Source organism: Pipistrellus hanaki, assembly GCF_964339955.1.
Source record: "Pipistrellus hanaki genome assembly, contig: scaffold_41, whole genome shotgun sequence".
NCBI lineage: Eukaryota > Metazoa > Chordata > Mammalia > Chiroptera > Vespertilionidae > Pipistrellus > Pipistrellus hanaki.
Window position 1 is genome coordinate 161,272 of NW_028182292.1, and position 23,177 is coordinate 184,448.

At 68.7% G+C, this 23,177-nt stretch overlaps 2 protein-coding genes across 2 annotated transcripts in view; both read right to left on the reverse strand.

The window, feature by feature from the left end:
* Window positions 1-268: 268 nt before the first annotated feature.
* On the reverse strand, window positions 269-2,562 carry MAFA (MAF bZIP transcription factor A). The gene has a single exon (XM_084907256.1). The coding sequence runs from the start codon at window positions 2,132-2,134 to the stop codon at window positions 1,196-1,198; it is 939 nt and encodes a 312-aa protein (XP_084763382.1). The 5' UTR covers window positions 2,135-2,562; the 3' UTR covers window positions 269-1,195.
* A 2,415-nt stretch (window positions 2,563-4,977) lies between these two features.
* The window catches only part of ZC3H3 (zinc finger CCCH-type containing 3), a 33,492-nt gene continuing 15,292 nt past the window's right edge, over window positions 4,978-23,177 (reverse strand). The window contains exons 5-12 of the mRNA XM_084907219.1: window positions 16,593-16,777; window positions 13,685-13,727; window positions 13,449-13,610; window positions 13,309-13,378; window positions 12,045-12,176; window positions 7,340-7,524; window positions 6,524-6,858; window positions 4,978-5,350 (exon numbers count right to left, since the gene is read on the reverse strand). Of these exons, the coding sequence (XP_084763345.1) occupies window positions 5,319-5,350; window positions 6,524-6,858; window positions 7,340-7,524; window positions 12,045-12,176; window positions 13,309-13,378; window positions 13,449-13,610; window positions 13,685-13,727; window positions 16,593-16,777 (1,144 nt within the window). The 3' untranslated portion in view covers window positions 4,978-5,318. The remainder of the gene's footprint in view (window positions 5,351-6,523; window positions 6,859-7,339; window positions 7,525-12,044; window positions 12,177-13,308; window positions 13,379-13,448; window positions 13,611-13,684; window positions 13,728-16,592; window positions 16,778-23,177) is intronic.

Consider the following 23,177-nt stretch of genomic DNA (forward strand, 5'->3'; position numbering starts at 1 on the left):
GCGGAGAACTCGGACCCGGGACCGCAGCCCTCCACCGGGCGGGCGCCGAGCGCTTCTCCCGGTGCCGCCCGGGAAGGTCCCCGCCGCCCCGGCCTTCGGGGGACGGAGCCGCCTCTGCGGACGGAGGCGCCGGGCACCGCACGCGGGGCACCGCCCGGGCCCTCCGCGCCGCGGCCTCTGCCCACCGCCGGCCCCTCCGCGCCGGGCGGGGCGCCTCTTCCGACGGCGGACGCGGCGGAAAGGAAGTGGCTCCGGGCGCGTTCGGGTCTCAGCGGTTTATTGTTCGGGCCTCTGCCCGCGGTTCCCAGGAAAGGGGCCCGGCCCGGGGGTGACCCCGGCCGGAGCGGGCGGAGGGGCCCCTGCGCTCCCCGCCCCCAGGGCCAGACTTAACCCCACAAACTGAAGGAAACAAGTGAAAACAGACACTTCACCCACCCCATGCGGGAGGCCAGGCCAAACCTCTGGTTCCCTGCAGGAACGCGGCCATTCTCGCACTTCTCCGAAGGTAAACAGGATGCTTTCCCTGGTGCGGGGGACGCGGCGCGGGTCCGAGGGCGGCGGGACGGGGTGCAGCCCAGGCTCCGGGCCCACCTCCCAGGGACGGGACAGGGCGAGGGGCAGGCGGGGGAGGCGGCAGGCGGGCGGGGGAGGGGAGGGGGCAGGCGGGAGGGGCACATGCGGGGAGCGGAGTCCGAGGGGGCCCCGCGGGCAGGAGCCTCTGCGGGGCCTTCTCCCCCGTCACCGAGCGGAACACACACACCCGTGGGAACCAGGCGCTTCCGGCCGTAAAGAGGGCGAGGACCGGAGGGGAGACAGGAGGGCGGGTCCCCGGGCCGGGCCGGGCGTGCACGTGGGGCCCCGGAGCCGCTTTCCCCCAAGTCACTGCGCTCCCCGGGCCGGTGCGGGGCGAGGGGCCGCGCCGCGGGGAGGCCTCGGCCCGCCGCCCTCGGAGGGCCTGGAGCGGGCGCCCGGGGCCGGCCCCGGGGTCTGGGCCCCTCCGGGCGGCGGGCGCGGGGAGAGTATGGCGCGGGTGCTGGGCCTCTCCGGGCGGCGGGCGCGGGGAGAGTCTGGCCCCGGGGGCTGGGCCTCTCCCGGGGGCGCGGGGAGAGTCTGGCCCGGGGGCTGGGCCTCTCCCGGGGGCGCGGGGAGAGGCGGGAGAGTCTGGCCCCGGGGGCTGGGCCTCTCCGGGCCGCGCTCACAGGAAGAAGCCGGGCGCGCCCTTGGCCCCGCCGGGCCCGGCCTGCGGCGGCGAGGACGCCCGCGGGAGGCCGGGCCCGCCCGCGCCCCCGGGGCCGCCGCGGGCCGCCAGCTTCTCGAACTTCTCCCGGTAGCGGTCCCGCTCCTCCGCCAGGCGCCCCAGCTCCCGCCGCAGCTGCTCCACCTGCGCCTGCAGCCGGCTCCGCTCGCTCTCCAGGACGTGCCGCTGCTGCACGCGCTTGAAGCGGCAGGACTGCGCGTAGCCGCGGTTCTTGAGGGTGCGCCGCTTCTGCTTCAGCCGCAGCACCTCCTCCTTGCTCACCCCGCGCAGCTGCCGGTTCAGCTCGCGCACCGACATGGACACCAGCTGGTCGTCGGAGAAGCGCTCCTCCAGGCGCACGTGGTGGTGGTGGGCGCCGTGGAGGTGGCCCGCGCCCACGTCCCCCGCGCCGCCGCCGCCCGCGAAGCCCGGGCCCCGGAAGGCCTCGTAGGCCGCCGCGGCCGCCGGGTGGTGCGCGCCGTGGTGCCCGGCGTGCTGGCCGCTGCCGATGAGCGCCTCCACCGCGTCCTCGGGCGTCAGGCCGAGCGCCTCGGGGCTCAGGTGGTGCTGGTAGCCGCTCATCCAGTACAGCTCCTCCGGCGCCGGCTTCCCCGCCGCGCCCCCGCCCGCCGCGCCCGCCGCGCCCCCGGCCTGCGCCGCGCCGCCGCCCCCGGCGCCCGGGCTGGGCGCGCAGAAGCTGGGCGAGGAGGGCACGGAGGAGCAGGGCGTGCTGAGCGGCGTCGAGGACACGGAGCCGGGAGGCAGGCGGTGGCAGAAACGCTCGGCCTCGGCGGGTTCCTTCTTCACCTCGAACTTCATCAGGTCGAAGTCGTTGACGTACTCGATGGCCAGCGGGCTACTGGGCAGCTCGGCGCCCATCGCCAGCTCCGCGGCCATCGCCCGGGGCCCGGCCCCGCCCGGCTGTGCCCCGAGGGAGGGCGTGGGGGGGCCGCGGGCCTCTCCCCGCTCCGAGCGCCACGGCGCTGGGTCCCGGCGGGGCGGCCGCGGGCGGCAGGGACGGGCGGCTCCCGGCTGCGGCCCCGGGCGCGCGTGTAAAAGTTTCGCGCGCGATCAACTCAGTCTCGGCAGCGGGGGCCGCGCGGCTGGGTCCTGGGGCGGCGCGGGCCGCGAGCGCGCCCCGGTCACCGCGGGCGCAGGCCGGCCGCGCTCCCGTCCCCCTCCGGCGCCCGGGCAGGTGGCCGGCGGCTGGCGGGGCGGCCGCCGCCTGGGGCTGCAGGGACTCCCGGGCGCTCCGCCCGCGCTCGGCCGGCCCCGCCTCCAAGGCCGAGCGCCGCACCGAGCGCTCCCCTTTTATAGAGCCCGGCGCCCGGGCCCGCCTCCTTGGGAGGGACGCGCGCCCTCGGGCCAATAGGAGTCCCAGACCCGCCGCCCTCATTTGCCTATCCCCATGGCAACCCGGATCCCAGCTGTCAATCTCCTGCGGGGAACAGCTGTGGGAAAGGGTGGTGACGGGCCGAGGGCTGGAGCAGGGCCCTCTGGTGGCCGCCGCGGGGCACTGCAGCGGCGGGGGGCGCGGGGGCGCGAGGCAGAGGGCCGCCGGGTGTGGGCACCGGTTTGCGGCCTCTGGGCCCTCGCGTCCGCGACGGGGCGCCCGGGGAGTCTCGGGGAGCAGAAGGTGCCCCTTGGTGCCTCGGTCCCCGCACAGCCCCGCTGGCCGTGACCCAGCTGCCCCTTCCCGGCGCTGCCCGGATGGCGGAGGCAGCGTCCCGCGGCTGGCGTGGCCGTGCGGGGACCTCCCGGCCTCCCGACGCCGGGACACGGGCCCGGCGGGCGCGCGCGGTCCAGGCGGGTTCAGGAATTCCGTCCACCAAGTTTTACCCTGGCGGCGGGACCCAGGGTGCGGACAGGCGGGGAGGGGACCGCCGAGGGGGTGCTCCGGGGACAGGGTGCGGGCACAGAGGAGCGGGTGCTCCAGGGCCAGGGCGGGGCCGGCGGCTCAGGGGTGGGGCTCGGCAATTAGGAACCCGGCCCCAGCTGCCCACCAGGCGGGGTCTGGAGCAGGGCGCGGGGGCCTGAGGTTTGAAGGTGCAGTCGGTGGCCCAGGGACGCCCTAGCGGGTGAGGGTCCCTTCCCCTTGCCCCCCCCCCCAGGGCCAATGGGGGAGAGGGGCCTGACTGGGAGTGACCGGCTCCCCATCCTCTTTCCGGCTGTTGTATGACTTGTGTAAAAAGGCAACACTAACTCCAAGTATTTATGCGTAAGAAGAAAAGTGAGGAGGGACGCAGGCAGAAAGCCACTAGAGGCATTCAGCTACGGAGTTGCTCCTTGTTCTGTTCAAACATCTGTAATTTATAATAAAGATGTCCCACCATTGGGGCTGAAACCCACGCCTAATAGACCACGGGTGGCCCAGCCCCCTTAGCGGGATGGCCCAGCAAGGGAGGCAGGATGGAGCCCGCAAGCCAGGTGTTTAGACTCCAGGACACAGAAGCATCACAGGGCCTGGGGCGCCCCTTAGAGCCCCCAGTGTCCAGGGGGAGGCCCCTGACTCAGAGGAGCGAAGTGTTTGCCGGCTGGCGGGGAGAGGCTGGCACTGGGCTGCCCCTTGGCGCCGGGCTGGAGGAGCCCAACCCCAGGCCCACCGGGGTCTCCTTCCAGCTCCTGGTCTCCAGCTGAGGGCACGGACCCCCATCACGCTGGGCTCTGGGGCCACCCCCCCCCAGTCTGCCCAAGTGCCTCCCCTTGTCCTGAGGGGTCAGGCTGGCGGACCAGCTGAGCCCCCATCCGCGCCCCCCGAGGTCCTTGAGGCCCATGCTCAGCTTCCACCAAGACAGTGGCCCCCAGGGTCCACCCGAAATGTGACGCTCCGCCAGGAAGGGCTGTGATGCCAGCAGCCAGGGAAGGGGCTGGGGAGGAGGGCATGTCGGTCTCTGGGCCGCAGCTCCCGAGCTGGGGCGGGGGTAGGCGACGTGGACGTTGTACAGAAAGCTGCACGCCTCCTCCCCAGGCACTGCCTCCTGCGCTCCCGCCCACCTCGGGATCTCCCACTGAGTGCCCAGGCCTTCCAGAGCCTTCCATGCTGTCCGCGGGCAGCCTGACTGGGGGTCTTGGGTCCCCCTTCTGTCCAGGCCTCCCACTGGCAGTCCCAAAGCCTTGGCCTGGGGAGCAGGGCCGTGGGGGGTGGGGGGTCAGGCGTCCGTCAGGCAGGTCAGCTGCCCAGTGGACACACCTGGCACCTGGGGGCGGCACGCGCACCCTGCCCTCACTGAGGAGGGGGCAGAGATGGCCAAGCCAATAGCCGTCTGTCCTTCGTCTGTCCAGGCAGGAAGCAGTTACCCGGCCCCTCCCACTGTCAAGGCTTCGCCCTTCAAGGACAGCTCAAGGGCGCCCCAGGGCGTGGGGAGAGGAAGGGGTGCAGGCGGGTCCCGGCCGTGACCAGGGACAGCCACCAATGACCAGCAGCGTGGAGTGCGCAGGCCGCACCAGCTGCCTCCGCCTCAGGCTGCCGACCTGCCCGGCCCCTGCCCGGCCCGGCCCCCCCCGAGCTGCCGGGGCCTCTGCAGGGCTTGGCGGGGGGCTCACCCCAGCCTGCTGCAGCCCCGGCCCTGGTCCCTGGGCCTGTCCCCGGGCACAGGGGCGTGGCCATGAGGGCCGGAGCAGTGGTCCCGGGAGGTCTGAACCTCGGGTCTGTGGCCAGCCCCTTCTCCAGGGCTCCACGTCCCGCAGGCTCCCAGGGCCCCGTGGGCAGCGGCCACCGAGAGCTGTGGTGAGGCGACAGACAGGCAGCCAAGCAGACGTGGGACAACCTTTATTGCTGAACGTGAATGCCGCCAGGGAGCTGGCTGGTGGCCCCGTGCCAGGCGGGAGTCCTGGGTGAGGCTCGGGTGCAGTGACCACTGCCCCACCTCAGAGGGCGGGGGCGTGTGCTGGGTGGGAGGTGCGGGGTACAGAGGGGCCGGCCAGGCAGGGCCCAGCCGAGGGAGGGGAGGCCTGGGCTGGGTGGGCGGACGATGGCCCTGCGGCCCCCAGGGCGTCTCGTGGCAGCAGCCCTCCGGGGCGGGGGCGGGGAGCCCCTTCCTGTCCGCCCAGGGGTGGAGGTAGGCGTGGGCTGGCACCTGGCTCACAGCCGGGGTTTGATGTGCAGAGGTTTCCCTGTTCCGAGAAGGGCAGAGGTCAGGCCCAAGAGCCCCTGACTGGCGCCAGCCCCCAGCTCCCGGAGAGGGCGGGCACAGAGGGGCACTGGGAACGGGGGCAGCGGCTTCCGACAGGCCACCTGGGACCCAGCTGTCCCTCGGGGGCAGGCCTGGCCCCTGTGGCCCCGGAGAGGGGAGCAGTGCCCGCGGCCGGGGGAGGGGGGGGGGAGGGGCAGGCGGAGCTGGAGCACGGGGGCACACCCAGACGGGCTGCACCTTCCGGGAAAAGCCAGGAGTGTGTGAGCCGCGGGCTGGGCGGGGCAGGGCACCAGGTCCGTGCAGGGACGGGGCAGCCTGTGCTCAGGAGAAGCAGCCAGAGGGCGGAGAGTCGTCCGCGGGGCCTCTCCCTTCCCATGAGCCCCTCGGCTGTGCCTGAGGACCGGACGCCTCCGCAGCCCCCAAGGGCAGGCCTCTCGGTGGCCCCTCAGGGCTGAGGCCCCAGCCACCTGCTCGGCCCAGCGCCAGCCAGAGTCAGCCCAGCCGTGGGCCCGGGCCTCTGCCTCACTGCTTTGTGGCAGCTTGGGTGGCCTCCTGCCCGGGCCTCCCCGCCCAGCTCCGCAGAGCAGAGGCCGCTGGGGCGCCCTGCCTGCCTCCTTGGGCTCTGGGTGGGCTGCCGGTTCCTGATTTACAAAATAAAAGTGGCAGAGCTCCCAGCGGCCCCTCCTCCGCATCCGCGATTGAGCGTGCTCAACGGAGCTGCTAGGGAGGCTGCGGCAAGCATCTTCCATTAACGTTACGACCGTGAAATACGACAATGAAATGACGGCCGTATGGTCGCACATTTGCAGCCCGCCGAGCTGCGTGGGGTTTATCGTCACTCAGACGCGCGGAGAGCTGTAAGATGTTTACAGAAGGGCCGTTTGCAGCCATAAAACCCTCTTTTCTCTCCTCAACAAGGCTGAGTGGAGCCATTACCGGGCCCAAGTGCTCACCGGGGAGCGGAGCATCTGTTGGCTCCGGAGCGTGCGCCAGCTTCCAGAACAAATTAGCAGAATGGGTGCTTCCTAATTAAATCAGCCGCGGCCTGCGCACCCACCGCGGCCCGCCCGCCCGTGGCGGCAGGTGGCACGCCGCGCTGGAGCTGCGGCACCGAAGACCCTGGCCGTGCGCGGAGCTGGCCGGGCCGGCCTACCTGAGTCCTTGGCGGGGCGGCTCCTGCTGGCCGGGGCCCTGGGCTGGCCGCCCGGGCTGGACGAGGACTGCAGGGCGATGAAGGAGGGCAGCTTGGACAGGCCCCCGGGGCCCTTCCCTGCAGGGGCGGCCTCCTCCTGCAGTGCCGGCTCCTCCCGGTCTGAGGAGGGGGAGGGGGAGGGGGAGGGCGGGGGGGAGGGGCAGGGGGAGGGGGAGGGGGCCTTCGAAGGCAGGGGGCAGGCTGAAGCGGAGGGGAGAGGGGAGGCCGGGCCAGCAGCCTCCGAGGCGGGGGAGCTGGGCGTCTGCCTGGCGGGGCGCTGGGCGGCCGCGGGCTTCCTGGGGAGAAGGGAGAGGGGCGTGAGGGCGGCTCCGCAGGGCGTCTGGAGGCCCTGCCAGGCGCCACCTGGAGGTCCCTCCCAGCACCGCCCCCCGTCCTCCCCTGTCCCCCCCTCTCCCCCGCCACCAGGTATCACCCTCCTCTTCGCAAGGCTCCCACCCTCGGGCAGGCGAGCCACAGGCCCCACCTCAGCAGGCCCACCTGGCCTGCCCTCCCCCGGGGAGAGGGCGTCATGGCTGAGGACCTTCCTCCCTGGGGCTCGGGCAGGGCGGGGCGGGGCGGGGGCGGGGGTGGGGAGGGGGCAGGGGCAGGGCAGGGGCGGGCGGGGGCTGGCAGCACCGCACTAGCTGATCGGGGCTGGGATGCCTTGGCTTGTCCAGCCGGGAGCTTCCTTTAGGGCCTGAGCCAGAAGAGCTGGCGGGATGTAGGGCTCCCCAGGGGTCCCGAATGCCCCCAGAGCTTCCCCACAGCACCCCTCACCTGGGCCCGTGGCCAGTGGAGGCCCTGCTCCTGGGCGGCGCGCTGCTGGGCTCCGGGGCCGGGGGCGCAGCTGCCCGGCGGCCGGGGCGCTTCTGGCTGCGGTGGAGCAGCTGGCACTGGGCGCCCCGGGGGCAGGAGCCCCGGCGGGAGTAGTCGGGGCACAGCAGGGTGTGCTTCTTCTTGCACTGGGGGGAGAGGGCACAGCTGGGGCCTCGCCGGCGGGCAGCCTTCCCGCTCCGAGCCTGGCCGGGCTCCAGCTGCAGCCTCTCCACATGCCCTGAGCACCGGATGGCGAGGGCGCCGCCCTGCTGGAACCGAGGGCCTGGGGGCCCTGCTGGGCTGGGTGGGGGTTCTCGGGGTGCGAACCCCTCCTCCCGACCAGAGCCGCCCTCCTGGAGGAAGGCTGGCGGGTGAGGAATGGGATGATGGACCTGGGCTGGAGGCCTGGGAGGCGTCCCCAGGCCGCCGCACACCGTCCACCTCGGCTGTCAGGGCGGCTACGTATACCCTGAGGCCACCTGCCTGCCCTGCCGTGGGCCCTCCTCCAGCTGAGCGGCCCTTTCCCCCCTCTCCCTGCAGATGGCTCTGTGGGCAGGGCAGATGCTACGAGCCTGGGCACCCCACTGCCCCTCACGTGGTGGCAGGCAGCGGGACCCGCCAGAGATGGGCTGGAGGAGAACACTGCGGGCCGGCCGAGCCCGCCCAGAACCGAGTGCAGACCCGTGGTCCACCCAGAACCTCTGCACTGGCCTCCTGTCCCCCACGGGCCCCGCGGCACCAGGACCAGCAGCCATCACACGGGGCGAGAGCCCACAGGCCCTGCCTGAACCGACCTCCAGCAAATCAGACCCAGAAGAGACAAGCATCCGTCCCCAGTACCGCGTGAACGCTGGAGAGCCGTCCCCGCAGACACTGCAGCGAGAAGGCCTCTCTCCTCCCCGGCCCGACGGCGTGCTCACTGCGCCAGCCGCTGCGCAGCCACAGCGCTCCAGAGGCGTTGAGGTCAGGAGGCCGCTCTGAGCAGAGAAAGGCCACCAGCCGGCCTCACGGGTGAATCCTACGGAACTCCCAGTTCTGAGACTGATGGTCTGAGGAACGCTGGCCGACCCTGAACGGCCCAAGCAATCTGCGAGCCGACCCATCCCCTCGGTTCCCAGGAGGACGGCTCACCACCCAAAGAGCAATCCCGCCACGCCTCAGTGCTGGCTGGCTGGCGCCTTGGAGCTGGGAAGGAGGAAGCTCAAGGCTCATCTCAACGAAGCAAAACAACTGGACAGGACTCACGCTTCTATGGTAAAAACACCAAACACACGAGAATCTGGGAAGGGAGCACCTGCCACGACCAAGGCCTTCCAAAGGCCTCACTGGCCCACGCCCAGAGTGCAGGCTGGGAGCTTTCCCTCTGCGGCGAGAAAGCGGACAAGGGCGCCCCCTTCTGCCCCTTTTTTTCCAAATAGTACTGCAAGTCTGGCAGAGCATGAGGCAAAAATAGATTAAAACATAGCAGGCATCCAAATAAAAAGGAAAGAAATTATCTCTGTTAGCAGAGAAGAATCCGCAGAATAACTGTGAGATCAGTAAGTAAATTCAGCCACGTTCCAGGATATAGAACCAACATATAATTACGTTGTCACATACTTGCAACAAACAATGTAAAAAGGAAATTTCAAAACTCTCATCGATACTAATAAAAGGATAATATGGTAATTAGGCCAAGAGACCTTTTGGACAAAACCATGAGGGCAAACAGGCCAGCAAGGGGGGGGGGCAGTTGGGGGCAAGTAGGCTGGTGGAGGGGTCAGTTGGAGGTGAGCAGGCCAGTGGGGAGGGCAGTTGGGGGCGATCAGACAGGCAGGCAGGGGAGCAGTTAGGAGCCAGGGGTCCCGGATTGTGAGAGGGATGTCCCAGATTGGAGAGGGTACAGGGCTGAGGGACACTACCACCCCCCCCATGAATTTATAATACTTAAAAATAAACTTGAGCCAAAGCCAGTTTGGCTCAGTGGATAGAGCGTCGGCCTGCGGACTGAAAGGTCCCGGGTTCGATTCCGGTCAAGGGCATGTACCTTGGTTGAGGGCACATCCCCAGTAGGAGGTGTGCAAGAGGCAGCTGATCGATGATTCTCTCTCATCAATGTTTCTAACTCTCTATCCCTCTCTCTTCCTCTCTGTAAAAAATCAATAAAATATATTTTTAAAAAAAGAAAAAAGAAAAAAGAAATAAACTTGAGCAAGGCGGCCGAAGACTTGCACACTGAAAACTACAAAACTCTGCTGAGCGATGAAAGCAGACGCGCCTCGGTTGGACTGGAAGACCTGCTCCTGTACGATGCCACCCACGGTGAACCCACAGTTCCTGCAAACCCCAAAGGCCGTCTTGTATTTTTGCTTTTTTAGAAACAGAAAAACTCATCCAAAAGCATCCACAGGGAGCCTCAGGATCCGGAGGAGGCAAAGCCTTCGGGGAAAAGAACACTGCTGGAAGGACTGACGTTTCTGATCTCTAACTTCTTATCAAGCCGCAGCAATAAACTCCAGCATCAGGACAGACAGACCAGCGGATACAACAGACCCTGGAGATAAGCCCTCACACCAACGGCCGACGGACTCCCAACAAGGGCGCCATGTCAGCGGGAAAGGACCGTCTTTTTGCAAACGGTGCTGGGACAACGGGACCCCACAGGCAGGCGAGGTGGCCCCCACACCACAGACCAAAGCCAACGAGAAAGCCGAGGACCCTCACACGGCAGGGCGGGAGCTGCAGGACGCTGAGTCTGACCAGCACTCCTGGGATTTGGCACCAAAACAAGCAACGACAGACAGACTGCATCTAAGGGCACCCCGGGGCCGGGGGAGGGGGACGGGGGGGGGGGCAGAGGAGGAGCCACAGGGAATGACGAGACGACTCACTGAGCAAGAGAAAGATTCGCAGATCGTGTCTCTGAGGGATGATTCCAGAACATGCTCATTCCCAATTCAAAACGGGCCAAGGCAGAGAGCAAGCACCAGCCAGAGGACCGTGCCCAGAGGCAGAAGGGCGGGCTCACCGCGGGGAGCCCCAGGCAGCATAAGGAACAGGGCGGTCTGGGGAGGCCGCGGGGGGGGAGGCCGGCGGCAGTGGCAGTGCCACCTGAGTTCTGTGCTGAGGGGCCATGGGATCACTCACAGGAGCGCACACGGCTATGTCCCCACTCTGCACCGGGGAGCAGGAACACCTGGCACCCAGACTGAGGGCTTTAACCACAGGGAAGGAGCCAGGCCCCAGGAGGAGCGGCCAGTGCAGGCTGGAGGGGGCAGAGCTGCAGGGTGCAGGCTGGAGGGGGCAGGCTGGAGGGGGCAGGCTGGAGGGTTCAGGGCTGCAGGGTTGGAGGGGGCAGGGCTGGAGGGGGCAGGCTGGAGGGGGCAGGGCTGCAGGGGGCAGGGCTGGAGGGTGCAGGCTGGAGGGGGCAGGGCTGGAGGGGGCAGGGTTGGAGGGGGCAGGGTTGGAGGGTGCAGGCTGGAGGGGGCAGGGTTGGAGGGTGCAGGCTGGAGGGTTCAGGGCTGCAGGGTTGGAGGGTGCAGGGCTGGAGGGGGCAGGCTGGAGGGGGCAGGGCTGCAGGGGGCAGGGTTGGAGGGGGCAGGGCTGGAGGGTGCAGGCTGGAGGGTGCAGGTTGGAGGGTGCAGGCTGGAGGGTGCAGGCTGGAGGGTGCAGGTTGGAGGGTGCAGGCTGGAGGGGGCAGGGCTGGAGGGGGCAGGGCTGCAGTGGGAGAGCCAGATGAGCCTGCAGCACCTGCAGTGCCCCAAACGCCAGGCGGGGTCATATGCCTGAAGTGGACAGGGCGGTGATGGATGTAACCTGCAGAGCCCACACGGATGCAAACCCAGCCGAGCTCTCCCTGAGCGAGCGCCACCACAAACCAGGGACCGGAGGACGGCTTTGCACACAGAGGGCAAGCACAGCAGCTGTGGAACTAGTGGTGGAGTGGCTTGCGGAGTCTCCCCGCCACACGCAGCGCACGCGCGCGCACACACGCAGGAGCAGAAGGCTGACAGCACACTGAGTGACGGGTGAGGGCACACCGTGGAGGGCGGGTCAGCTGCCCCGTGGCCGGGGCCCAGCCCAGCGAAGCCCGCACAGCCGGAATCGTTCCCAGAAAAGGGCCGGCTCTTTAACACGCCGCGGCTCCAGGAAGCAAGGTTAACATTCCCGTGATCCGGGGAATATTACAGACTCTCTGGGGCCCGTTCGGGCTGGCACTGCAGCGGGAGGTGCCCACTCAGCACTTCTCATATTATTTAGAGAATCGAGTTAACCCTCCCGGGCCCGGCTCGCCCGCGGCCTGCTCAGCGCTTTCCCATCTATAATTACGAGCCGCTATCCATCATGGGCCGCGGCGCCCGCGCCGAAAGGGGCTCCGTAAGCACTTCCTGCGGAGCAGCAGCTCTTCCGCAGAATCGGGAATGTTCACGACCATCCCCCCGCCGACCCCACACCGGAGCCTCCGGTGCCCTGTCCACTGCGGTCAGGACCGTCTCGGCCTGCTGGCAGGAAGGGTCAGCTCTGACCACGCTCCCTGGCCCACGCCCAGCCCTGCCCGGAGCCTCCGCCTCTCAGCCCAGCAGGCGCCGAGGCGGGCGCCGGTGACCAGCCCCTCCCCCCCAGGCCCACACCGGGAAGGAGGGGGAGAGGACGGGCTGCCAGCGTGGGCTGCGGGTCGTGGGCTCACCTTGGCGCCCAGCGGGCAGTAGCCTTTGAGGAAGTCGGTGCAGACCTCCGCCTTCCGAGACACGTAGACGTGGCTGTAGGGACAGTCGCTGTTGTTGCAAATCCCCTTCAGGAAGTAGGAGCACACGGGCATCTGTGGGGAGGGGGCGGCAGTGAGGGCCGAGGCCACAGCTCCTGCACCCCACTTCTCAGGTGAACACCTGACTCTGGGGTCCTGCCATGTGCTCCACAGCCAGGGATGAGCCCCACGACTGTGGCCGGGGGCTCCACAGGTCCTGGCCCAGGAGGAGGGGACACGGTGCGGCCACAGCAGGGCCAGCAGGGGGCTCAGGACCGAGACGGGGCCTCCGGAGCCGCCCAGACAGCACCTGCCAGTCCCAGGCTTCCCAGTGACCTGAGGAGTGACACCCCGGGGTCCTGGGCTGGAGACCCGCCCTCCTGGGTAAGGGTGGACGGACGGTGGGACAGGAAGATGCACAGCCGCCTGCTTCCCACTGGGGAAACTGAGGCCTGACCCCCCTGATCTTGGCAGCTGCCACGTTTCCAGTGACTCCTCTCTGGGACCCCCTGCTGCCCGCTGTCCTGAGGGAGCCACACAGGCCTCGGGGTCCCCCCTCGGGTCTCTGCCAGGGCAGGCCAGCACCCCAGGCAGACCACTGGCTCCCCACTTTCCTGGGGAAGGCGGGAGGGGGCTGAGGAAGGAGAGCAGAGAAACAAAGCGTTCGGTGCGTGCGAATTTGCTTCTAATTGTCTTTTAACTGCAGCGCGGAGGGGAGAGGGCCGGCGGTGGGGGCTGCAGACAATCCCTTAATGTGGCTTTTGATCTAGAGCCCAAATTAGCTCTAATAAAAAGGATAATGAAGCCAGCTCCACGCCAGGCGGAGCTCCGCCTCGCTGTCAGCTCGGCCGTTATCCGGAAGAAACTGCCTTCTCGTTTCAATTAACCTTGTTTGCACCCACAGCGCCCACACGAGGCACAGAACATTAGCTCAGACGCCGCGGCCACGTCAGCCAGCGGGCGCACGGCTGTGCAGCCGAGCTAATGAACCCGAAACTCGATGTGAGCCTCCAGATCGCTCGCAGAGCCCGGGGCGCCATTAGGGGAAACGCTGATTCTCCCGAGCTCCTCAAGGGGAAAAGCTGTTGCCGCAGCAGCGCTGGCCGCCGCCCCCTCGGCCCTTCCCGGCTCCCCGCCAGCACTGCCAGCCCGAGCTCCCAGCCGCCCGGCTCAGCCCTCCCCTTGGGGAGCCCGCCGAGCGGCGCACCTTCTCCTTGGAGACCTGGTGGGAGAAGGGGCAGGTGCCGTCCGTCTTCTTGCAGGTGCCCCGGAGGAACCTGTGGAGAAGGGACAGGGTGAGGGCGGGCGGAGAAGGCTGGCGGGCCGCCCCCGCCCAGAGGCGCTCACCTGGTGCACACGGCCACCTTCTCGGGGTCGTGGATGTAGGGGCAGTGCTCGCCGCGGTTGCACTTGCCGAAGCGGTTGTAGTACATGCAGTACTCCTGCCCCGCCCGGCGCCGCCGCTGCCGGGCCTGCCGCACGATGGCCAGGCTGCGCTGCACGGCCCGGCTGCCGACAGGGAGCGGTGAGACGACCGAGGCGCACAGCCCCGCCCCACCACCCCACCTCACCCCGGGACGTACCTGGCCAGGGAGCGGCTGCAGCTGCCAGGAGGGTCCAGCCGGCCTGTGGAAGAGGCAGGTCAGGCCCACCTCCCCCTGGGCTCTGCCCGCTCCACAGCTGGGCACAGGCCCCTGGCTCTCCACCCCCAGCTCAGTCCCTTCTGGAGACCCCCTCCCGAGGCTGGGCTCCGGCCAGGTCTGCCCCGCCTCCCCAGGGCCATCCTGGCGCTGGCCCCTCTGTCCGGGGCTCTGGACATGCCCTGGCTGTGTACTTAAAGGGAGTGAAACACAGACGGAGGGGCGTGGCTGTGGCTTGGGGAGCGGGCCCACCGTGAGGGGCCCCGACAACAGGCCTGGCTCCCAAAGGGCAGCTGCCCCCAAAGCGGACGTGTGAGGGGCGGGGGCGGGGGCGGGGGCGGGGCTCGCCCTGCGGGGTCCCCTCCCAGACAGATCGTTTCGGGGCAGCTCTGACATGACCGGCGGGGGAGAGGGACGCCGCAGGAAGCCTAGGGCCGGAGGGAGGACCAGGGCTGCTTCCTGGCTTGGCTGCCCCAGGTGCCCTCCCGGAGACCTTCCACGGCCCGCCTCTGCAGCTCTGAGCCCCACCACTATGCGAGCTCTGACTGCCACTCAGCCTGTGCAAGCCCGAGTGCCCCGCCTCAGCCCCCACATACACACACACACACACACCCGCCGCGCATCAGTCTCCTCCAGTCTAAAGGGTCTGTGCCCTGGCCGCTGGGCCAACCTGGAGGCTGCTGGTCTGAGTCCAGTCAGGCACCCGGCCCATCCCGGTGGGTGTGTGGGAGGCAGCAGCGGGTCCTTGTCTCTCACACCCATGTCTCCCTTCCCTCCCTCTCTAAAATCGATGGAAACGTTTGCAAATAAAAAAATAAAGGGGTGTCTCCAAGGCTAACAGCAGGACCCCATGAGGGGAAGCGTTCTGCGCGGCAGCGGGCTGGTGGTGGTGCAGGGGGCGGGCAGGGCGAGGGGGACAGGGGCCGAGGGCCCCAGTGGAGCCGGTTCCCAGGCTGGGACACCGCCCTGAGGGCTGCGGCCGGCCCGCGTGGCACGTGGTGTGTGCACCGGCCGGGGCGGGGGCGGTGCGTCCGGGCCGCCACCAGGCTGCACCGACGCCGCGGGCACAGCCTGCTCCTGCCAGCGCTGCGGGCTCGGGCCGCGCCCGGCCGGGCCCGGGCTGGCTCCTGAGGGCAGGCTCACTCCCCCACGTCTGCTCTCGGGGAGGCAGTGCGGGCTCGGCGCTTTGCCAGGCACAGGAGGCACCTTCGCAGAGCTCTGGGTGTTAAAAATGCACATCAAGTGGCTGGTGTGAGGGCCGGGGGCGCTGCGAGGGCTGAAAAGTTCAACTGAAACCCGACCTGGGAGCAGGAGGTGCGGAGCCTTCGAGAGAACTCGCGCTTCCCAGGATCTTCCCCAAATAGACGCGGCAGCCACAGCCCCCCCCTCCGGGCCCTGCGGCTCCGGCTCCGGGTCAGAGGGCGCCCGGCACAGTGCCCCTGGGGGAAGACTGAACCCTGGCCTGGCTCTGGTGACGGGGGAGCCCCAGGGAGTGGCGTCTGGGAGGGAGGGAGGCAGGGGTGGGGTGCGGGGCCCAGTCAGGCTCTCTGTGACCTCAAAGCAGCTATCGTGCGGCTGGCATGCCACAGGTCACAGGTCATGGGTGAGAAGCATGCAGACTGAGACCTGCCCCGGAGGAGCCTGCCCACGCTGCCCTGCTCTGGGGCTGGGGCTGGCCAGCAGCCCTGGCTGAGACGGTGGCCCTGGCAGGGGACGGGCTTCTGCCCCACCGCAGGGACCCACGGCTCTGGGGCCGGGACTGCACGAGGCCCAGCCAGGTGCCCGTCACAGCCACACCGGTGCACCCAGGTCTCAGGCCAGGGCACATGGGAGCGGCCCTGGGGCTGGGCCCTGTGGAGGGCAGGCCTTGGGCCCAGGAAGGAAGGGCCTGGCCCCAGGGTTCGGGCGGGTCTGCACGCCAGAAGCCACGGTGACAGGAGAGGCCGGGGGAGGGCCAGGAGGCTGCTCCTTCCTGCTGAGCCGAAGCTCCTGGCACACGAGAAGCTGCCCGAGGGCCTGCCCCTCATAGGCCGAGAGGCTGGACAGCAGGTGGCAGCGCAGCCTGCAGGGCAGCTCTGTGGGGAGGGGCCTCTGGGACCGGTGGTCAGACCCCGAGGCTGGGGGTAGGGAGAGGGTGGAGGGCCGATCTGGGGAGCAGCGCAGTGTGGCCACCATGCTGTGAGGAGCGACAATTCTATCCCGCAGGTGGCCTGACGGGGGAAGGGAGCACCCCAGTGCCCCGGCGCCGGCCCCCCAGGGCTCTGCCTGCCTCCCCAGGTGGCACCTGGGGCCTCCCTGGGGCTGGACGCAGGGCCCCCTCCGTGGGTGCTGCGGCCCCACCCGCCTGCAATCCTGCCCTTTCTTCTGGCAGAAGGTAAAAGTGGGACAAAACCCAGGCGTTTTCGAGGTACCATGCACAGTAAGCGAAGCATCCCCCCGCTCGGCCCGTGTGTGGGGGAGGCGGAGCCAGTGTGGTTCCAGGCCCGCCCCGTGCTCCCTCGCCCGCCCTGTCCACCACACCTGCTCGTGCCCGCGTCCAGGAGCAAACACGGCGTCAGGGACCACTCCCCTCGCCCAGCATCGGGCAGCGATGAGGCACTGTGGGCACTGAGCAGTGGGGAATGCTGCTGGGGTTCGGGAGCACCCACTCAGAAGGGAGCACCCACTCGGAAGGAGCACCCATTCAGAAGGGAGCACCCACTTGGAAGGAGCACCCACTCAGAAGGGGGAACACCCACTCAGAAGGGAGCACCCACTCAGAAGGGGGAGCACCCACACAGAAGGGAGCACCCATTCAGAAGGGGGCCAGGAGCATCTTGGGAGCGAGGGCTGGGGGGCCTCAGGGCCTTACCTGTCCGCAGGAGGGGCCTGGCCCCCTCAGCACTGGGCCGGCTGGGCGTCTTGGCGAGCTTGTTGGCGGTCACCCGGTAGAGCACGCCTCCGATACAGCGGTAGCCTCGGTCCCGCCAGCGCGGGGAGCCGAGCTGGGCTCTGCCGCCCCCGCGGGCCGGGCGCAGGCGATTTAGCACCAGGGACCTGCAGACAAGGGAGATGCCAGTCAGCAGTGCCCCAGGCCCCAGGCGGAGGCCTCTGTGCCCTGCTCCCACCCACCAAGCAGGCTCTGAGCCAGAGGGGTCGCGGGGAGGGACAGCCTCCCCCCAGCACGCACACCCCGAGCCAGGCCCGCCTGGGCCCTGGGAGGAGGCCTGACACCCTCACTGCGGTCGGCCCGCAGGCACCACGGCCGCAGGGATCGGCCACGGGCTCCCAGGCGCGGGGCCTGCAGCGTCCTGGCTGACCTGCCTCAGGACAAATCCCAACAGTAACTATTTACGCAAATGGAGCTTAATTCCACATCAGCTAAGACACGGCACCCCTGCCTCCTGGCCAAGGAGCATGCGCAGCCTCTCCCCCCAGGCCCCAGCCCACCAGGGAGCCAGGAGGCGGAGGGTGAGGGTGCGGCTCAAGCCCTGCTGAGGCCCCACAACTCGCCCAGGGACCCCAACCCACGGGGGCCGCAGGAGCCAGGGAGGGCGCCCCTACAGGGGATGTGATGAGTGTGGGCGGGCAGGCAGCCTGGGGGCGTCCGAGCACCCAGAACTGAGGTGCTGGGTCAGCAGCCCTGCTCCTGGGTGTGGCCGCCACCCCCCCATGCAGCCTGCGCCCCTCTCCGTCTGCAAGCTGGGGGCTTCTCGGGAGAGGCCGGCACCGGGACGAAGCTGCGGAGTAAGTACCAGCTCCGGCGGAGGCTCGGAGGCTGTCCGCCTGGAGCACTTAACCCCGTTTCCCTTAATTAAACCAAGTCCCACACGGCCGTGCAGGGACCGGCCCGGCCCAGGGGCCCGCGGAGGCGAGGATGGGTGGGGAGGGCGGGCGCGTGGGCACCCTCTGGGGGGCAGCCAGCCCTCCAGGCTCTCCTGAGGCCTCAGCCAGGCCCAGGGCGAGGGGAGAGGGCAGCCGTAGGGAAGGCTTCTCCGCCTGCAGACCCCTGCAGGAGCTGGGGCCCGTCCCAGGGCAGCTCGGCTGAGCCCCAGGCCGGCGGGGTCTGGGGAAGGGCGTCCCTGCAGGTGCCAGGAGGCTGCCCCGAGGAGGGCGTCACCCAGAACTGGCCGAGAGCTGGCCAGGGCCTTGGGGAAAGCCCAGCTGCCCGTGCCCGACCACCTGTGTCCTTCCTCCCCGCGGGTCCCTGACTCTGGGCTGGGACGGGGGCGGGCGGGCGTCAGCCGCAGTGACGGTGGCCAGATGGCCAGGACAGCCTGTGGGAAGGCTGCGGAGAGGAAGCTAACGAGATAATAGCAGGCCGCGGACCGGCGCCCCTGCCCTCGCCCAGGGCCCGTAATTCCTTTTCTACAACAGCAGCCTCACATCTCAGGCTCCCCCTCGGCCCGGCCACGCCGCCGGGAAATTTCATTAACGCTGGGAAATAGGAAAGGTATTAAGCGTGGATAATGAAGGCCAGGGAGGGAGCTGTGCCTTAAGAGGGTCCTCTTTCGCGCCTTTGTAATAGGAGGCATGAACTTCCCCTTCAAATCCATTTCTAATCCATTTGAAATACTACAGCAAATTATCTTTCCCTCAGCCCGAAAGCGGCAGCCAATTTACTCCGAATGAAGTGACAATGGCCCAGGATTTATCACCATAACCTTGACTACACCGGTGAGGCTGGGCTCCCCTCACCCCGGGGGCAGGAAGGGGTGGGGGGAGAGAACATTTTAAGTGAAGACGGGCAGGAATGGGGAGCAGACACACCACCAACGCAGGGCTAAAGAGAAGAGCTGCCACGCGCCCTCCCTGGGAGCAGCGGGGAAGCTCCGGCCGCTGGCCCCGGGCGCCCGCCATGAGCACGGGGACAGCCAGGCCGTGCCGGGAGCGGAGTGGGAGACGCCAGGGCAGGGACCGAGGAGGGCGAAGGGGCCGGGCAGGACAGGAGGCTGCGCTGCGAAGCCAGGGACCAGGGCAGGGTGTGCAGGCTCACCTCAGGCAGACGCCGGGAGGACCGCTCTGCCCGGCCGGGCCTGGGCACTGGGCTCTGCTCCTTTAACCCCGAGGTCCCCAGGCCTCTCGAAGCTCAGCACACCAGCCCCATCAGCACCTGGCACCCTCCTCGGGCAGCGAGGGCGGGGCCTGCCCCGGGAACAGGGACAGGAGCGTGGTGGCGGGTGGGCGGAGGCCCGGCCGCACACAGGGAGACCCGGGGCCGCAGGGGCGCGTGCTGGCAGGGGCTCAGCCGGCTCCCAGGGGGAATGTGACCTCCGACCCCCCTGGGCCCTGGGCCCTGGGCCCTGGGCTGGGCAGGGGCAGGGAGTGGCCAGGCGGCCCAGGCGGTGGTGATGGGGGGCAGGCTGGCGGGGAGCAGAGAAAACAGGCGGGGAAGCAGTTTCAGGAAATGGAGCGCGTGGTGGAGGCGCAGGGAGTGCGCCGTCAGCAGAAGCGGAGGCGGCTCCGCACAGCAAATCCCAAGTAGGTCAGGCAGCGCCACCGTGACGGCTGCAGCTTAGCGAGCTCCCCAGAAACGCTGACGGCCCGCCCGCCCCTCCTGGGCCCGCTCAGGGCCGGTGCAGCTGTGCCCACCTGCCCGGCAGAGTGGCTGGAGCTCGGAGCAACCGCACCCCTCGGAGAGCCCCTCAGCCAGCGGCTCAGGCCTCGCTCAGGAGGCCCTGCGGGTGGTCTGCGGGGCGGTGCTGGCAGAAGGTCCTGCAGCCTGGAGGTGAGGGCCGCCCCTGCAGCCGCCTGGCTCTCTGGGCCGCCTCCGCCCTCTCGCCACCTTGGGACAGCAGCATGGGGCTGTGTGACCTTGGGAGCTGGCCCCGCAGGTCACCGGGAGGCCCCCAGCTGCCGCTCCTTCCTGAGGGAGGCCCACCTCTCCCAGGTGAGGAGCGGAGGAGCCTCTGGGCTCCCTGCCAGCCACACCACATGCCGTGGCGGGCGACACGGACTGCCTGCGTCCATCACTCTTGGGCTCCGTCCGAGGGCTGGGCTCGTGTGCTCACAGCCACGCGATTGGTGTTCCGATCGATGGAGCATTACAAGCTCCCCCTGTAAGAGCCTCATAAACAACCAGACGGAAAGCAAAATTCTCCACAAAATGACACTTTAAACGTCCATTCCAGCCGGCGCTATCGGTGTTTGGTGTGGCAGCTGCAGAACCAGGCATCACTGGCCGAAATGGCCCCGCGAGGGGCCGCACAGAGGGGCTGGGGCAGTGTCACCCCCTCAGCCTGTGGCCCTTCCTCGCTCCCTCTCCACCCTCTGTCTCTGTCCCAGCCCAGGCCTGCACTGACCGTCCCCTGCTCCGGAGGGAGCTCCTGAGGCCGCCGCCGCCAGGCCCAGCCCACAGCACCTGGCAGGGCTCCGCGCGGGCATGCCGGGGACGGAAGGTTCCCGGGAGGCCAGGCCCCGGCTGCTCCCGCTCCCGCTCCCGGGACAGTCCCGGTGGGATCGGCACCGGCCCTCCCACAACAGCGCTGCCTGAGGAGCCAGCCCGCAGGCCTGCAGCCCATCCACACAGCACCCTCACCCTCCATCCCGATGCCTCGGGCGGGCCGAGCCTCACCCCAGGATGCGAGGACCCAGCCCACAGGTGTGAGCCCTGGCGGTCACGGCCCGAGAAGCCAGGCAGCGAGCTGTCTGCAGACGCCTCGGCTGCCCGGACAGGCTCCCCGCCCCCTGGGCCCTCGCTGGGCTCTGTCCTCACCTCCGGGTCTGCTGAGGTGCCACCAGGCCTGACCCACCGGGACAAGCCCCTCCCTTGCTGGGCTCCAAGAAAGGGCCCGCTGCCTGCACCCCATTTCTCCAGCTCCCTCTGGGCTGGACCCCCAGCCACAGCCACCATCTGCTCTGCCCTGCCCCTCCGCCTGGAGCCCCCCCGCCTCCCCCGTGACCCCTACGACAGTCACCCCGAGGTCAGGATGCAGCCGGCCCGGGTGAGCTTCAGCTTACCCATTCCCAGCAGGTTAAAGTTTTAAAGGTCAACATGGAGCCACAGCACTGGAAGAAACACAACGGAACCCACGGAACCCTGAGGAGGTGCCTCTGTTCTAAGCAGATCAATACACCGGCGGAAAAGAATGACAGACAGAAACGTAAAAATCCTGTTAAAAATTCTCAGGCAAAGCAGAAGCCGAAGAAAGAGAAGGTAAAAGGGCGGTGCGGGCTGGTGACCAGGAAGCACAAACACGCCAGCACGGACAGACAGACCGCCACGCACCTATGGACCGACGGACCGCCCGCCCGCCCGCCCCCCCGCCAGGGAGCCCGCGGAGCTGCCCAGAGCTCCAGCTGGGGCCACACGGAGGCGCTGCCGGCCAACCGCCTGTCCTGGAGGGGCGGTCCCACCGGAGGAAACCCCAAAAATGAGGGCGAGTGATTTGGGACCTACGTGGTGGTCAAGTGGTGCCAACCTAACAGACACCCAACGCCCCTCCTCCAGAAGTCTCCCGGCTGCGGACGGAGGCAGGGCCCAGGCCACCTAGGGGAGGCGGAGGCGGCACTGCTGTGGCTGGCCCGTGGCCGGCCAGCACCTGCGGGCAGGGCCACCCAAGGGGCACAGAGTGGGTGGCAGCTGGCGGTGCAAGGTGCCCGACTCTCCAGGGAGCCCTACATACCACTGGGGATGGAGGGGGCGGTGTCAGGGTTGGGACCGGGTGGGCGGGGCCTCTGGTGGGAGGGTGGGAGGGGCTGGAAGCGGGAGTGCAGAGGGGACGAGGCCGGCCATCATTTATGCCCGGCCGGTGCTTTATGGCCTTTTTAATTCGGCTCCTGCTACTATTAATGCAGTTAACGCTGAGATTATATCTGTTTTCTGGCGTCGGCTGTGATTTATCCACGCATCTTTCCGGCGGAGGCTCCACGCTGCTAAATCAGGGCCTTGCCAATTAAGTGCTGACTGGGGAAGTGGACGCGGCCCCGCAGACACTCGCCGCAAATTACACCGCGGGGCGCTCGGGGCGTGGGCGGCAGCGGGGACCTTGCTGACTGCGGGAAAGTCAGGAACATAAACCTGCACCTGCCGCTGGCTCGGCTCCCCCCCCAGGCTCAGCAGGAGCCGGGCCGTCCCACTGGCGGAGGGCTGCCCACCAGCTGAGGGTGGCCGGAGGAAGGGCAGGCAGGGGTCACCTGGCCTGGCCCCCACGGGGTATCTGCAGCTGCAGAGGGGACCCAGAGCCCCGTCTCGGAGGACACGGACACACGGCAGGGAGAGGGGGAGGTACAGAAGGGGGGGCACTAGAGCCACACAGGGGACAGACACGGCCGAGGCCCAGTGCCTCCTTGGGGGCTGCCACACCTCCTGGGCCTCGGGGCCAGAGAGCCCTAGAGTGACACTGGGACGAGGCAGTGGCCAGGCCGCTGAGGCTGCCAGGGCCGGGGAGCCCTGCTGCTGGAGCCCTCTGGCATGGTCCCCAGGCCCCTGGGCGCGGCGCACACACACACACACACACACACACACACACACACACCTCGAGAGGGGAGAGGAGCTGGGCAATCAGGCTGGAGGCTGACGTGGACGGGACCACACTCAGTCTGGACCAGGAGGGGAGCTGAAGATGGTGCTGGGCTGTGAGGCGGCAGTGTTCTCAGCGCCATCTGCTCATCATCCCCAGGGACACTGGGGGCACCCTCGTGGCCACACGAGGCCCTCGGTGCTGGCACGGCGTGGCCAGGGCCCGGGTTCAGCCGAGGCCTGGTGTCCCGCGGGGACAACCTAGAGGGACCTCCGAGGCTCCTGTGGTCAGAGCCTGCTGCCCCGGGCAAACCACGGGACGACCTGCTCCTTTCAGGAAACGCCCACCGGCCCCTGCCGGCCCCAGGGCTGTCCCCTCCCGCCCCTCCAGACCACAGAGGGGGTGCAGGCTGAGGCCCCACATCCCCACTGAGCCCGGCCCCCTCACGCCCTGCAGGAGCCAGGCAGGTGAGGAGAGGCCTGCCCGCCTCCGACAGAAATAATAAACCCCGGCGGGCGCTTTGAACCGGCTTCCAAATGAAGAGTTGCATCCCGGCTGTCAGGCCCCGCAGGCAGCCGCTCCTCCGCGCAGGATGGCGGCGCGGCCATCCATTAGGGTGATGGAGGCAGAGGCTGCCGCGCACGCCTTCCCTAATGAGCAGCCGAAGGGATCGGTAAGCATAATCTCACAGGCGGTAATATTTTATATAATCGCCGAGCAGTTTAAATTGAAAACCCCCAACTGAATCAATATTTACTGCATTGAAGCGAAATGAATAGTAATAAGTCACTAAGTTCCCTGTCCTGTTCCATAAAATAAAGAATTATAAAAACGGGCACGGCACGAGGCCATCACATTAGCTCTGACGGCACTTGGGGAGCCGTCCCGCCGGCCCGGAGACCTGCCTTAGCACCGCGGGGTCACCCCGCCACCGGCTCTCCCGAAGCTCAGACCCCGCTCACCCCCGTCCCCTCAGGTCAGCTCCGCTCCAAGTC